Here is a 15,357-nt window from a genome sequence, read left to right as displayed (position 1 = left end):
TAATGACATGGACTAATCACATTGCAACAAACCGAGAATCCCTGCTTGGGGAAGGAGATGATCTGGATTCATAGGCAAGCAATGACACTGCCAAACACTGCAAATTCTCTGTCATCATGACTTGTAGTTCTTAAAAAAATTCATATCCATGCAACGCAACTCTACAACATTATACCAAATGAAATCAAAGTGACATGGGTTCCAACCCATGACTCAATGGTAAATAGAGTACAATCATCCCTTGTAATGTGTAAAAAAAAAACAAAAAGGAAGTTACATTAGCACTTGAAACCATGATATTTGGGTTTAAATGTACTCTATTTACTATTTACTATTGAGTAATGAGTTAGAATATTAAAAATATATATTTTTTGCATTTATATAAACATACCTTCAATTTTATTACATTAATTATATAGTTATTAATTATTGCAAAAAGCTGCCTAAGCTCTTACTATAATTCTTACATAGGCCCGTTAACTTCTCCATCACCAGATCAATCTCTTCATTGTCTCGTTTCTTCCTCATCATCTCGCCCATCTCCTTTGCATTCCTTTTAACCCCCTCTCCTTCCTTTCCCACAACCACCTCTATAATACTCCTTGCTACTTCCTCCCTCTCAAACACCCCATCCCCACCCCGCTCAACTTCCACTGCAACTCCAATCTCCACCACTAATCTTGCATTCAACGGCTGATCAAGGTGCGATGGCATAGCTATTAGTGGGACACCAAACCACATCCCCTCCATCACAGAACTCCACCCACAATGTGTCACAAACCCACCAATACTAGTATGCTCCAGTATCCTCCCTTGTGGGGCCCACCCCTCTATGACCATTCCCCTAGATCCAACCCTCTCTAGGAAGCCACGTGGCAATGCTTCCTCAACACCCATTTTCTCTCCTTCATAGAACCTAAGCACCCAGATGAAGTTCACTTTGCTAAGCTCCAGCCATTACAACAAATGACACTTTTAGAAGCGCCGCAAATTCCTATAAGCGTAGGGTATTCTATACTGGCAAAGTTATGCCGGCGCTGGGAAACATCCCGGCGCTTATCTGAGCGCCGCCAATTATCGCCAATAAGCGCCGCCAAAAGTCACTGAAAAGCGCTGTGAGATTACTATGCAAGCGTCGGGAAAATCCTTTGTATGAATTTTGAGAGCCCTAGTATGCCAGTAAATTTTTTTATTATATATAATTCAATCGAAACCTGTATTTTTTTAATATTTGAAACATAAAAATGATGCATTACAAATAAATCTAAATAGTAAATAAAATTTATATTACTACATAATATATATATATATATATATTAAATAAATTGAAAATGGTCTTGAATATAAATAAATAAATAAAAATAAATCCTCTATATGGTCTACTCCTAACACGAGTGGCGTCAAAAGGCTGAAGTGCTTGTAGGCCTAAATTTAGGCATAATTGATTAAAAATCCTGCACACAAAGGGGAAAAAAAAAAGAGAGTCACTAAATGGCTTGCATGTCAAAAAAAAACATACCCTTGGCTCAGTAACCCAGCAAATTCCCTTATAAGAACTCATGTTAAAATAGTAAATTCCAACAAAAATAAAAAGAATTCAACCAGGCCAGCTCTCAATTATCTTACACTCATCATATAATAATCAAGAAATTGCATTGGGGGGGGGGGGGGTCCAGGGCTCAATTATCTTACACACCCTTAGCTCAGTAACCTAACCATTGTAACTAAGTTGAACAATGACGACTAGCATGCCAACTAGTTTATAGATAAACATTCAATAGATATTAAACTACACTGGAGAAGGAAAAAGAATATCCATGTTTTTTTCTTTTCTTTTTTTGGATACTGGTGATGCAACTTGTTTTCATGTTTTATACTAATAACATACTATTTTACAATTCCTAATAACTATTGAGCAGAGTCGAGTCGGGTGGAGTCTTCGAGTGGATCTGACCTACAGGAGCATTGAGTCTAGTCTTCGGGTTTTTAAACTAAGGTTTAAATAACAATGAGCATTGTATTGTTACATAAGGGCCATCATGTTGATATTGCCATCATGTTGAAAATATCGGGTATAATCTAACAGGTGTTTTCCATTAAATAGCACAACATAAGAGTGACCATGCTCATTACAAATGGGCTTAATTGCTATAAATTTCCTGGAAATGATTAGGCAAAGCAAGATTAGATAAACACACATTTATTAATTTAGTGCAGAGTAAAATCCCATTTAAAGTTCACCTTCTTTGATCAAGACAATTGACTAATCTATCCTTGTAAGAGTCTCTAAATGATTATAGTCTCTTACACTTACTAGATATGAAGTTCGCCAAAATGCTCTTTGCCTGAGCACAGGCATGTTCGAACCCAAATGACGGCTAGCCACCTGCGCAAGGACACGACCATAACACTCCCCTTGGAATCAGGAATTTCAATGATTAGATCATCTGTAAGACTATCTGGAAAGCTGTATTGAACATAGGAAACTATGTCAATATGTTTCTTTAATAAAAGTAGATGAAAAGAGGAAAAATATGGAGAAAGATCAGGATTTTCATGAATGAGACTACAATGCACAAGAAGAAAATGGCACAAGAATACATACAAGATGTGTGTTTCAAAATCTTGCTTCACCAATCGAGATTCAAAATGGGAATTCTCATGATTACTTGGCACAAGTCCAAAAATAAGCTGCTATTTAACATCAACCTCCCTCCTTTACCCAAGTTGGGGACAAGCTGGCACATCAATACCAGGAGAAGTTTCATATGAAAATCAGACCATTTGAAGGAAAAAAAAAGAGGGAGTTTGAGAGTCCTACTAACCTATATGGCACTCATAATGGTAAACGAAATCCTGATTTCTCATATAATGTTGCATAAGCTGTCAGATCATCATCCGTGAACCAAGGCGGTAAAGGAGTGGTTGGATCAACCAGGTCCATGATCTCCTGATCTTCCCTAGCTATCGGGATTTCACTTTTGGAGAAGAGAATGTAAATGTTACGCACTACAGTCTTGACATCGAACCGTCTGAAATCCACTTCAGCTCTTCCAGGCTCCTGTAAAAATAAGCGGATCAGCAATATTGAAATGAGTGGATGGATTTTTCAAGGTTGAAAATGAAGCAAGATCTTAAATAGTACATATTCCTTCTCCAGCTGAATTACCAAAGTGCCCATGGAGCATGGAGAGTTACGATCCTTGCTAATTGTTCATGAAAGGTTGCCATTTTACTTAACTGTAGAAAGGGTACTTTGAAAGATTACAACCCTAAATTTTAAGGTGTAAAAAGTTGAAACCCATGGAATTTCTAATAGCTACATTACAGAGAAATTCCGATTTGCTTCTGTTGGAAGCAATCAATGCGTTAAAGGTGACAAGCATCATTTGCCTTAGTTTGGTGAAATCTGCACAAGTGCTTCCACTTTTTTTTTCTTTTTTTTTTTTCAAATTCAATTTCAGTATGGCTGATGTTGTGTGCAACTTTAATGTTCTCTAGCATATTTCAGATCCAACAATTAGCATAGCATATTTCATTCAACACCAATTCCTCCCAAGACGACACAATAAAAGGGAAACTACATTACCTGCCACCTCGATATGTAGAAGCCTTTGAGGAGATCTTTACTGACGGTTTTGGAACCAGGAAGGATAAATGGCACACCTAATGTTATGAATCCCAGCAACCTCTTTGGATGAAGGACAGCGAATAGCGAAGCGGTAAAGACTCCAAAATCCTTTGAGACAAGGAAAGTCTTCCACACCATCATCACCAAGAAATCAACATGTTAATGATTCTTGAGTAAGAAAAGAAAGAAAGGAAGTAAATAATTATAGCATAAGCAATTAACTTTGGAGTTGAGTAACATAGTTTAAAATGCAAAACTCATATCGAATGTATTTTTCTTTCTAGATTCTTCATTTCTTTTGACATGTACTTATCTTTCTTTGATATTCCATTATATTAAAGTGGCATATGTAGAAGGACAGAGAAGTTTACAATTTCTACAGTCATCTTTTCCTTTCTCTGATATTCCATTATATTAAAGACGTTCTGTACTAAGATTTGATTCAAAACTCAAAAAATCACAAAGCAACCATATTTTTCTGAATTAAAATTCCTCATGTTTAAAGTAACCTTGGATTCGAGCCTGTCTTTTTAATGAAATTCCTTCAATGCATTAAAAATAAAACAAAAAAGAAAGAAAGAAAGAAAGAAAGAAACGTAATTTCTGTAGCTATCAGACACCTTTTGGATGCCAAAGGAATGAGAGTGCATGTAAGTATCCTTGCTAACAAAGGAATGAGAATGCCCATTCCACCATGTATTTATATGATATCTTTCTTGTGTGTGTGTGTGTGTGTGTTTATCGAAATGAAAAAGTGCCAGAAATCTCATCATTCTGCTTAAATATTTGAGAAACAGGATCTAAGCCTCTAGTTATTCTACAAAATAACCTATACATCCTTGAGAGATCATCCACTTAACACAGTGAAGACAACAAGAATATTTTTTGCTCACTAAACTGAAAGACAACGCATAATCTTCACACAGCAGCAACAACATAACCAACAACAAAATTGTCCAAACGTGGGACAATTTGAGAATTTTTATGCCTCCAAAAGCACACTATATCTATGCTTGGCTACATAAAAATTCTCAAATGGGCAACTAATTGTCCTATACTTAAACAATTACATAATCAATTACAATTGGCATTCATCATCTAGCTAAATAATAACAAAATGAATTTTAAACTAAAGAAATAAATTTTATTTTGATAAATTAACCTACTAATATCTACTACATACTAATAACATACGAGCAATATTGGGGCACCATACTATAGGCTGCAAGAATATCATGTCCTCTTAAAAAATAAATCCTCCAAGGATAATATATATATATATATATATATATATATATATATATATATATATATATATATATATATATATATATATATATAAAATAAGTTGTTTATTGTCATTCACAATCACAAGTATCATTCATTATCCAACTAACTATTAACACCATTTACAAAAATAGAAGATATCCAACCAACTCTATCTAATAACTTGCAATTAACCTATTAGGAACCGTCATATACCATAATATCTTATGGCAGAGCGGGTTCTGAGGAGTTACAAGTTGGGCCTCTAGGAAAGCATATAAATTAAGTGAAAAAAATATAAATTAAGCAAGATCAATTATTTATGGAAGAGATTGATGAATAATACCTGGCAATTTTCTTGATTTTCTTTAGGGAACAAACTTTGCACCAATCACTAACACAATTGGAGGGCCAAATAAAAAGCCCCTAGCCTCAACTCCTATAAGCATACCAAATTCAATATCAAATCCATTAAATTAAGTGCCTTCATAAGTATAAGAGCTTACGCAGAGAAAACATATGGTATGGTGGTTGCACAAAATCTATATTAACTAGGGAATTAGAAATTACAAAGGCCTGACTGAGGCCAACATGACTCAGCTCATTTCAACTGAACTTGACCAGATATTAATGGCTTGGGCTGGGTATGGGCTGAAATAAACCTGATCATTAATTATCGGAAAAGTAACTTTCCTAGAGAAGAGAAAAAAACCCCACAAATGTTCATTGGCATTCAACATGCAATCAATCTCAAATTTTCAAAGAAGAATCACCCCTCAACAAACTCATAATGAAAATTCAAAATAACACTAAACACTGAGAATTAATAAAATATCCACAAAGGATTCATGATCATCAAAATCTACAGCCGATATCTTCATGGTTAATGAATTAGAATTCGTATTGATTTACCGTTTAATCTAAATTACTTGTATGACACATATTTTAAATTTTTAAGTGCATGTGTATCATCCATTGCACATTGCTAGAGTATTAAAATGCTTCGCAGATGCCAAATATCATTAACCAATATGGGTCTATGCATGTCCAAAAATAGTATGCATGTTTTAAAATAGTGAATGATCTTGACAAGATACAAATGTACGGAACCTTAAGAAATTTAATCAAGGACAGGAATGATCATGTATGACCAGCTTTACCTGGGATTGTACTTTTTTAATGCTTTTATAATTTTAATTAAAATTCATATATTTTGAAGGAAAATGCTTGTAAATTAATCCACAACAGATTGTATTCAGGCAATTTATTCCAAAGAAGAAATACCCATTTGGATATCTTATCATCATATGTATATGCAGTTTTTATGAATTTTCACATAACATGCGTTGAACATTTCATACGTTTGGGCCATATCATGATCATCATCGGTGTACTATTGTGACCCACCCAATGAGTGGATAAGTCTGATTTTTATCTATGATGATCACTATGGTCCATCAAACCTTTTGAACAGATCAGATGTTATACACGTATGACACTTAGGTAGAAAAGGATTGGCTATATGTAGAAGTTTGTGTACAGTCATTGCATGAGTAGTGGATATTTTTAAGGATAAAATGACTGTAAGTTCCAGAAAAGGATTGGCTATATGTAGAAGTTTGTGACAACATTCAGGTGTGGTGACCAATGACTTGGTACATAAACAAACTTTAATATGCAGTTCTAGCCATGGATTTGTGGCCTCTAAAGGAACGGTGAAGATTAAAAGATAGAGATATCATAGAATGCTCAGTACGAGAGTTGGCCCACTAAGCTCAGTTTTCAATTTGTACTTGGCATTAGTCTGGGTGGCCCATGTAACGACTCAGATTTGAAGACCTTGTTGTGGTTTATTTGTTTGGCCCTGTTGAGTGGTTAAAGATCTTTCTAATAACTGACAACTTCAAAATCTAAAATTGTAGTTCTTTCCATAGAGATTGACACAATTCAACATTCCTAAATGAAAATAGAGAAAAGAGAAACCTCAGAAACTGACTCCCTTCCGGATCACTGCCACCTTCCATGGCAAAATCCAAAGCATAAAGTTCATTCCCTTTGGTTCACAAACATCTCCCTCAAAAGATCTGAATGACAAACAGTTACAAATAAGGCTTGACAATTGATAACCAGATTCGTTTGTGATGCCAAGGCAGATAAAACTCACCAAAGCCTCTCTTCCTTTTAATGCTCCATATCTGGAAGATTTCTTCCCGAACAGAATAGTCTTGATCCATTTTCCTGGAGATTTCCCCATGCCACAGCTGCTAAGCAAATACCCTAAAACCACCAAAACCCAGAATTCAAGCCCTGCATAAGATCCAGACACCAGAAGCAGCTCAAACTCCATTTGAATACAAGCACAAATGTCACCAAACCATTCCAACACTATTTACCACTTTACCGTCACATGAGAATAAAATCAGAGGATCCAAAACCCTAACTAGAAAAAAACAAAAAAAAAAAGCAAAAAAAAAAAAAAAACACAAATCCCACCGAAAATATATAATTTAAAAAAACCCTAACCTTATGATGGTTCAGTGGCATTTTGTTCAGAACAATTTCGATCCACCAGATCTCGCTAAAATCCCCTAATCAGAGAGAAAAAAACCACCAAAATTCACCTCTCCAGCGCAGTATCAGAGAATCAAGGAAGAGAGAGAGAGTGATGAACGCCGTAATCAAACCATAAACACTAGAAAGAAAGACAGCAAACAAAACCGAAAACCCTGCCACGATCTTCTGAAAATAAGAGAGAGAGAGAGAGAGAGAGAGATCCTCGGAGATCTGAAGCTTACCACAAGAATGTAGCTCTTCAAAACCCTAATTTGACCATTCCTTGACTCCAAAAACCAGAAAATCCCTAATTAGGGTTTCAACATAGTAAATCCCTAATTAGGGTTTCAACATAGTAAATACCTAATTAGGGTTTCAACATTGTAAATCCCTAATTAGGAAATCACTAAGGTTAAAATTGATGAAATCTAGACTCTTACCTGTTTCAGATCTTCAACTAAGCCCTAAAATTAATGGCAGCTCGCGCACGAGAGAGAGAGAGTCGGGGGTAGGAAGAAGCTGAGAGTCACGCGCAAGAGAGAGAGAGTTAGGAGAGAGAGAGAGAGAGAGAGAGAGAGTTGTCGGGAGAGAGAGAGAGAGAGAGACACTACAACAAACTAGAGCTTAACCGGCACTTTGCATGGACCTTGCACCGGTGCTAAGTAAAAGAGGGCACCGACTAACCTGTCTATATATATATATATATATATATATATATATATAAACCCTACACCCCCTCATTTCAATCCCAGCCCCGACTCTCTCCTTCTACCTGCCCCTGACTCTCTCTCTCTCTATGCCTCTCTCTCTCTCTCCTCTTGATCTACTACTCCCTCTCCCTCCATCTCTCCTTCTCTCTCTGTGCCTCTCCCTCTCTCTCTCTCTCTACGCCTCTCCCTCTCCCTCTCCCTCTCCCTCTATGGTCGATCTACCTCTACCTCTCTCTCTCTCTCTCCCTCTCCACTCTCGAACCCTCCCCTCTCCCTATCCGCTCAATCTACCGCTCCCTCACTCTCTCTGTCTCTCTCTCTCTCTCTCTCTCCCTCTTTTATTTTCTTATTTTCTTTGGTTCAGCACATCAAGGAGCATTCTGCAACATCAGGTATCTCCCTTCCTCTCTCTCTCTCTCTCTCTCTCCCAACTCTCTCTCTCATACAAAACTGTAGATCTACACCTCTCTCATTATACATGATATATGCATATGAGATGTTGATATTACAACATTTTTCCTCTGTGGTTCCTCCAAAAGTGTTTTCTCTTTCGCACTTGCTAATGTAGTTCTTTGGGTTTAGCTGCAGCCCTTGTAATTTTTCTGCTTCCTCTTTCTTTCTTCAATGCATATGATGTAGGGGAACTGATAATAAATGTGAGTCACATTGTAGCTGAAATTCAACCAGCTTCTTAACAGACTGCGAATGGGACACTACGCTTTTCTATTGTAATCAGTTGAAGCTATAGGTAGAATTTGTATGTTAGAATCCATGCAAATAGGGGAATTGTTAGGGCAAAATTCAAGTATAACTTGCCACCCAAATCAATGGTACTTGTGTAATTTTTCTTACATATTAATTCAATTTTTCACTTCTTCATTGGTTTGTCTGGAGATTCAGTTTTTGAACCTTGTTTCTTTGTCTATGTAGAGAAATAAGGCATGGATTTTCATTTACCCCAACAATATATGAGGTTCAATCTTTTGGAATGGTTTTCTTTGATTTTTTTTTTTTAATATTAGAGTGTAATTAAATTGAGAGTTGTTGTAGATGCTAATAGATTCTCAACTTTCTAAATATGTTCCTTTTCTACTATTATTGTGATCATTATGTAGATACTTCCTATTAGTCTATTTGTGATGGGTGAACCGCTAAACTTTAATTTTATGGAATTAACACTGTTATCGCATAATAATTACATGTCTGGAAATATTATGGCATTTTGACCATCCAATCTTTATGCAAATCATATTCTTCCTATGAAAAAATATTGAATAAAGTAAAACTGGTATTTGGCATATCATAGAATTGTAATTAATGAACCAGATTCACCACTGATATTGGTCACATGTACACTTGAATGTCATGTGTGAAGGGTGCATATGGATGCACGGGCGTGGATAAAACACATGCATCAATGTAGGGCTAATAAACGTAATGGAATTCAAGTTATAACATTTGTTGCCTTGATAGTTTTTGACTTTTTAAGGATAGGATCAAATGATTGATTATTTTCCATGCATCAATTTGTTGAATGCTACTTTTTAACTCTCCTTTTTTTTTTTCTTTTTTTCTTTTTTTTTTTTTGTGCAGGATTTTAATTAATTGTGCCTAAATTTAAGCCTACAAGCACTTCAGCATTTTGATGCCACTCGTGCTACGAGTAGACCATATAGAGGATTTGTTTTTATTTATTTTTTTATTCGAGACCATTTTTAATTTATTGTAATAAATATTATATATTTTTATTATGAAGTAATATAAATTTTATTTAATATTCAATTTTAATTGTATTGCATCATTTTTTATGTTTCAAATATTAAAAAAATGCAGGTTTTTCAATTGAATTATATATAATCATAAAAAATTATTGGCCTACTGGGGCCTTTTAAATCTATACAAGGACTTTTACCAGTGCTTGTGTAGACTTTTATCGGCGCTTTTCTATGAAAAAGTGTTCAAAAACAATGTTTTTACCGGCGCTTGGACAGACTTTTGGCGGCGCCTTTTAAACTTATGCCTATGCTTCTGTTAGAAATACCAGCGCCCACCAAAAGTGTCGGTAAAGGCAGAATGAGCGCCAATAAAAGGGTATACAATTACCAGTGCTCAGACAAGCGTCGGAAAAAGTGTACTAGCGCCGGTAAAGCTTTTACCGACACCCCCATTTACCGACGAATAGCGCCGGGAAAAGAAAACGCCGGTGCTTTTAGGGCTTTTACCGGTGCTTAAAAGCGCCAGCAGCAGTCCTTCTTCTTGTAGTGAGAGTTGCGAGTGAAATGGAAATCGCGGTTTGTTTTTATTTTTATATAGAAACATCCATGGGCCCGCTTTTAAATTGCGCCGGTGCATGATGCACCCAAAGTGCCGATTTTACACATTTTTATTGTAGTGCAGCCCATGTGCTACATCATTTCTCTCCTTTTTCGACATGAAATACTCACTTCCAAAGGAAACAAATACAATTGAGGATATCTCCTTGTTTTCAAGCCATTCCATGAATTTAAACGGCTAGGTGTGGTCCACTACACAAGGGGCCCAACAAGCACGATCTCCTTCTGTGCTAAAATAGAGAGATAATCTATGTATTTCGATTCGATCTTTCCGAACGTCTTAATCAAAATGAAGTCCGAAGATCGATCCATGCACCAATCAAGCCGTTCTTTGTTGCTAACACTGTTGGCTACAGATTTCAACATGTGGGCCATACGTTGCTCTTCATGATCACTTATGTGGACTATAGGGAATGAAAATTCATCGTCATCGTTCAGTGTCATGAACGAAATTGCGACAGCGCTAGTACTGAAGAACAAGACGGCGGGGATGTTCAAGTGGGAGGCGGCTTCCGGGTCCCACGGTTGGATAAAATCATAAATGATCAGATTGGGATTAATGGTGGAGATGATTCGAGAGAGAGATGGTTTGGAGAGATCAAAGGCCATCTTGAGGGTGGGCATGAGGTGGGGTGGGAGTGATTTGGTCGAGTGGCATTGAGGGGGGAGTTTGGAAGGGTTGGGTGATGGAGTTGCACTAGTTGTATGGAAGGGAAGGTCTTTTCATTGAGGTGTTCTTTGATGGAAGAAAGGTTTGTAGAGGTGGAACATAGGTGTATGAGGAAGTTTCTACGTGAGAGTCGTTTGGCTAGCTCTAAGAAGAGTGATATGTGCCCATGGGCTAGCCATGGGAGCATTAGGACATGAAGGGTCGTTTGTAAGATCTCAGGATCGGAACCTAGTATATTGGCGCTGGGAGCCGAGAATGGGGTATTACGGAGGCTGTCGCGTTGGATTCAGCAATCGGGAATTTCGTGAGCCCGGTTTTCGAGTTTGGGGCGTGACATGAAAAGTATTGGAGATGCATGGTTCAGGTAGGCTAAGTTATGAGTCTTTCATTGGACATCGTACATACGCGCTTGGGAGAGCACTCGAAGAGACGTGGCATTACATTTACGGTGTAAAGTATTTATAACTTAAAACTTTACAAGCATCCAACAACCCTGAACATAGTCCCTACTATGTTAATTTAGAAGTTTTAAGAATAATTTTACTCGAATTCCTTTAGTTTAGCTTACCTGTTTTCCATCATTCATATGGTATGATGCATGTTGAAGGATGGGTTGGATTTCATGCACATAAATCATTCTCCCTTCATCAGAAGTATGCACACACTCATGTGACTATTCTAAAGTTTGAATGTGGACCCCTAGTTGTGGGGCCCACCACAATTAGCATTGTACACGAGCAGAGTTAGCTCGGTAGCTCGCTCGACTCGACTCGAAAAAGCTTGATTCGACTCAATTCGAAATTGAGTTCAAGCCAAGTCGAGCTGATTTTTCGAGCTCAAAAAAATTTAGAACCAAGTTCGAGCTTACCCGAGCTCGACTCAGCTTGATTGAACCCAACTCGAATCGAACTCAGATCGGTTCAGTTTAGTGACTCGGTTACTTTGATATTGTTGTTGCTCACCAAATGTTTGATGAAATGACTCAATGAAGTGTGGCCGGTGGCAAGGAAGGTATGTATATGAAACAAATACCCTTTTTTCTTGATTTTTATGTTTCTTACAAGGAGTTTGATAAAATACCTGTAAAACCATTATTGTTGTTTTATATACAGTGAGATTTTGAAGGTGCAGACCATGTGTTTGTGAAAATGCCGCACAGGCGAACTCGGCTCGATCTTGACTCAAACTCGGCTCGAATTAGCCCGAGCTGCTGACCGAACCAACCTAAGCTGACCAGCCAGGCTCGAGGACCGAGCTGAGCCAAGTTCGAGCTGGGGTCAGTAAGTGGCCGAGCCGAGTTGAGTTGTTCTAAGCTCGACTCGGTTCAACTCGTGTACAACTCTAATCGCAATGTATGTGCTTACATCCATGTCATCCATCCGTGTTGACAGCTCATTTTAGTGCACGATCAAAAAATGAAGTAGATCCAAATCTTAGGTGGACCACACCCCAACAAACAGTGGTGATTGAATACCCACCATTAAAAGCTTCTTGGGGTCACTGGAATGTTGATTTGCCATTCGACATTTTGGTAAGGCCGTAAAGACTAGGATATGGGGACTACAAAATATTTACTTGATTCAAAACTTTTGTGGCCCACAAGAAGTTTTAATTTTAATGATCGATCACCATTGTTTCCAATGGTTTAGTCCACTGTCCAAATGGATGGAAGCATGAACATAAGGCACGCATACATCATGGTGGGCCCCACAATAAGGGATCCACTCACCTCAGTAGGTCTGGGATCCACCCAAGCAGTGCCTAATACAACAGCCGGGTGGAATCTTAGCACAGATCAATAAACGGATTCTTAACTTCCAACTAGAAATAAAACTGAGTGGAGCTAAGAAATCTCTACGTAACAAATTAAGAAACGGATTTCCTTTGTGTACAAAATAATCGATATTGATAAAATTTATTATTCTCTCATGGTTGTATGAGAATTCAGACGGTTCAAATCACCATGAATGGCTTTACACTATCCACGCACAATTATATACCTTGTCGGATCCTCTTCTTGCCACAAGCAGAGATTTCCTACTTGTTAGAATATGATTGGGCCACATCATTACCAACAACATCTAATACATCAGTGCTAACAAGGTCAATAATGACATGGACTAATCACATTGCAACAAACCGAGAATCCCTGCTTGGGGAAGGAGACGATCTGGATTCATAGGCAAGCAATGACACTGCCAAACACTGCAAATTCTCTGTCATCATGACTTGTAGTTCTTAAAAAAATTCATATCCATGCAACGCAACTCTAAAACATTATACCAAATGAAATCAAAGTGACATGGGTTCCAACCCATGACTTAATGGTAAATAGAGTACAATCATCCCTTGTAATGTGTTCAAAAAAAAAACAAAAAGGAAGTTACATTAGCACTTGAAACCATGATATTTGGGTTTAAATGTACTCTATTTACTATTTACTATTGAGTAATGAGTTAGAATATTAAAAATATATATATTTTGCATTTATATAAACATACCTTCAATTTTATTACATTAATTATATAGTTATTAATTATTGCAAAAAACTGCCTAAGCTCTTACTATCATTCCTACATAGGCCCATAAACTTCTCCATCACCAGATCAATCTCTTCATCGTCTCGTTTCTTCCTCATCATCTCGCCCATCTCCTTTGCATTCCTTTTAACCCCCTCTCCTTCCTTTCCCACAACCACCTCTATAATACTCCTTGCTACTTCCTCCCTCTCAAACACCCCATCCCCACCCCTCTCAACTTCCACTGCAACTCCAATCTCCACCACTAATCTTGCATTCAACGGTTGATCAAGGTGCAATGGCATAGCTATTAGTGGGACACCAAACCACATCCCCTCCATCACAGTACTCCACCCACAATGTGTCACAAACCCACCAATACTAGTATGCTCAAGTATCCTCCCTTGTGGGGCCCACCTCTCTACGACCATTCCCCTAGATCCAACCCTCTCTAGGAAGCCACGTGGCAATGCTTCCTCAACACCCATTTTCTCTCCTTCATAGAACCTAAGCACCCAGATGAAGTTCACTTTGCTAAGCTCCAGCCCATGTGCTACCTCATCTCTCTCCTTTTTCGACATGAAATACTCACTTCCAAAGGAAACAAATACAATTGAGGATATCTCCTTGTTTCCAAGCCATTCCTTGAATTTACACTGGTGGGCCAGGTGTGGGGTCCACTGCACACGGGGCCCAACAGGCACGATCTCTTTCCGTGCTAAAAGAGAGAGATAATCTATGTACTTCGATTCGATCTTTCCGAACGTCTTAATCAAAATGAAGTCCGAAGATCGATCCATGCACCAATCAAGTCGTTCTTTGTTGCTAACACCGTTGGCTACAGATTTCAACATGTGGGCCATACCTTGCTCTTCATGATCACTCATGTGGATTGCAGGGAATGGGAATTCATCGTCATCGTTCAGTGTCATGATGAAGGAAATTGCGGCAGCGCTAGTACTGAAGAACAAGACGACGGGAATGTTCAAGTGGGAGGCGGCTTCCGGGTCCCACGGTTGGATAAAATCATAAATGATCAGATCGGGATTGATGGTGGAGATGATTTGAGAGAGAGATGGCTTGCAGTGATCAAAGGCCATCTTGAGAGTGCGCATGAGGTGGGGTGGGAGTGATTTGGTTGAGTGGCATTGAGGGGGGAGGTTTGGAAGGGTTGGGAGATGGAGTTGCACTAGTTGTATGGAAGGGACGGTCTTTTCATTGAGGTGTTCTTTGATGGAAGAAAGGTTTGTAGAGGTGGAACATAGGTGTATGAGGAAGTTTCTACGTGAGAGTCGTTTGGCTAGCTCTAAGAAGGGTGATATGTGCCCATGCGCTAGGCATGGGAGCATTAGGACATGAAGGGTCTTGCCTTTAGGCTCCATGACTTTCAGCTCTCTCTCTCAAAATGTCAGCTCTCCCTCTCTAGGGTTATTCTCTCCTTCTAGGATGTGGGGTTTATAAAGGACATGGAGATGGTCCAGGCGTCGATATAAGGTAGAGCTGTATCTGCAGACAACATGTGGCAGGATTAGATGTCATCATGTCAATGGGAACAGCTATATGTGGGCCCAATTATGGATAACCCATTCTCTTTGGGGAGCGGATTAGGTGCTGTTCTAAAATGGGGCCTACTTTGATGTATCTATTTTATATCTATGCCGTCAATCCATTTTAT

The 15,357-nt window shown here is 38.2% G+C and overlaps 3 protein-coding genes and 1 long non-coding RNA gene across 4 annotated transcripts; all 4 read right to left on the bottom strand.

The window, feature by feature from the left end:
- Nucleotides 1-426: 426 nt before the first annotated feature.
- Nucleotides 427-11,102, bottom strand: LOC131234587 (UDP-glucosyltransferase 29-like). Its single transcript, XM_058231520.1, is given in 3 exon segments — nucleotides 427-948; nucleotides 10,540-10,667; nucleotides 10,670-11,102. Coding segments are annotated over 3 exon segments (1,083 nt in total).
- On the bottom strand, nucleotides 2,627-4,296 carry LOC131235404 (uncharacterized). Its single transcript, XM_058232582.1, has 4 exons — nucleotides 4,252-4,296; nucleotides 3,590-3,757; nucleotides 2,826-3,061; nucleotides 2,627-2,738 (listed from the first exon to the last, which is right to left on the bottom strand). The coding sequence occupies exons 1-3, from the start codon at nucleotides 4,279-4,281 to the stop codon at nucleotides 2,837-2,839; spliced, it is 423 nt and encodes a 140-aa protein (XP_058088565.1). The 5' UTR covers nucleotides 4,282-4,296; the 3' UTR covers nucleotides 2,627-2,738; nucleotides 2,826-2,836.
- On the bottom strand, nucleotides 5,115-7,969 carry LOC131235405 (uncharacterized). The gene is made up of 3 exons (XR_009166102.1): nucleotides 7,693-7,969; nucleotides 6,881-7,204; nucleotides 5,115-5,336 (listed from the first exon to the last, which is right to left on the bottom strand). It is a non-coding gene; the product is annotated as an uncharacterized LOC131235405 (long non-coding RNA).
- Nucleotides 11,103-13,699: 2,597 nt separating the features above from the next.
- On the bottom strand, nucleotides 13,700-15,064 carry LOC131234586 (UDP-glucosyltransferase 29-like). The gene has a single exon (XM_058231519.1). The coding sequence runs from the start codon at nucleotides 15,062-15,064 to the stop codon at nucleotides 13,700-13,702; it is 1,365 nt and encodes a 454-aa protein (XP_058087502.1).
- Between the last annotated feature and the right edge of the window lie 293 nt (nucleotides 15,065-15,357).

Source organism: Magnolia sinica, chromosome 19 (genome assembly GCF_029962835.1).
Source record: "Magnolia sinica isolate HGM2019 chromosome 19, MsV1, whole genome shotgun sequence".
In the NCBI taxonomy this organism is placed as follows: domain Eukaryota; kingdom Viridiplantae; phylum Streptophyta; class Magnoliopsida; order Magnoliales; family Magnoliaceae; genus Magnolia; species Magnolia sinica.
The sequence above is the reverse complement of the archived record's forward strand: the minus strand, read 5'-3'. Positions and strand labels throughout refer to the sequence as shown.

Bases quoted from the DNA above. Each gene is read 5' to 3' on its own strand.
- LOC131235404 (XM_058232582.1), bottom strand. From the start codon at position 4,281: ATGCACTCTCATTCCTTTGGCATCCAAAAG. The intron at 3,758-4,251 runs GTGTCTGATAGC...ATGGTGTGGAAG, and splicing joins ATTCCTTTGGCATCCAAAAG to ACTTTCCTTGTCTCAAAGGA. The intron at 3,062-3,589 runs GTAATGTAGTTT...TTATTTTTACAG, and splicing joins TCTACATATCGAGGTGGCAG to GAGCCTGGAAGAGCTGAAGT.
- LOC131234586 (XM_058231519.1), bottom strand. From the start codon at position 15,064: ATGGAGCCTAAAGGCAAGACCCTTCATGTCCTAATGCTCCCATGCCTA.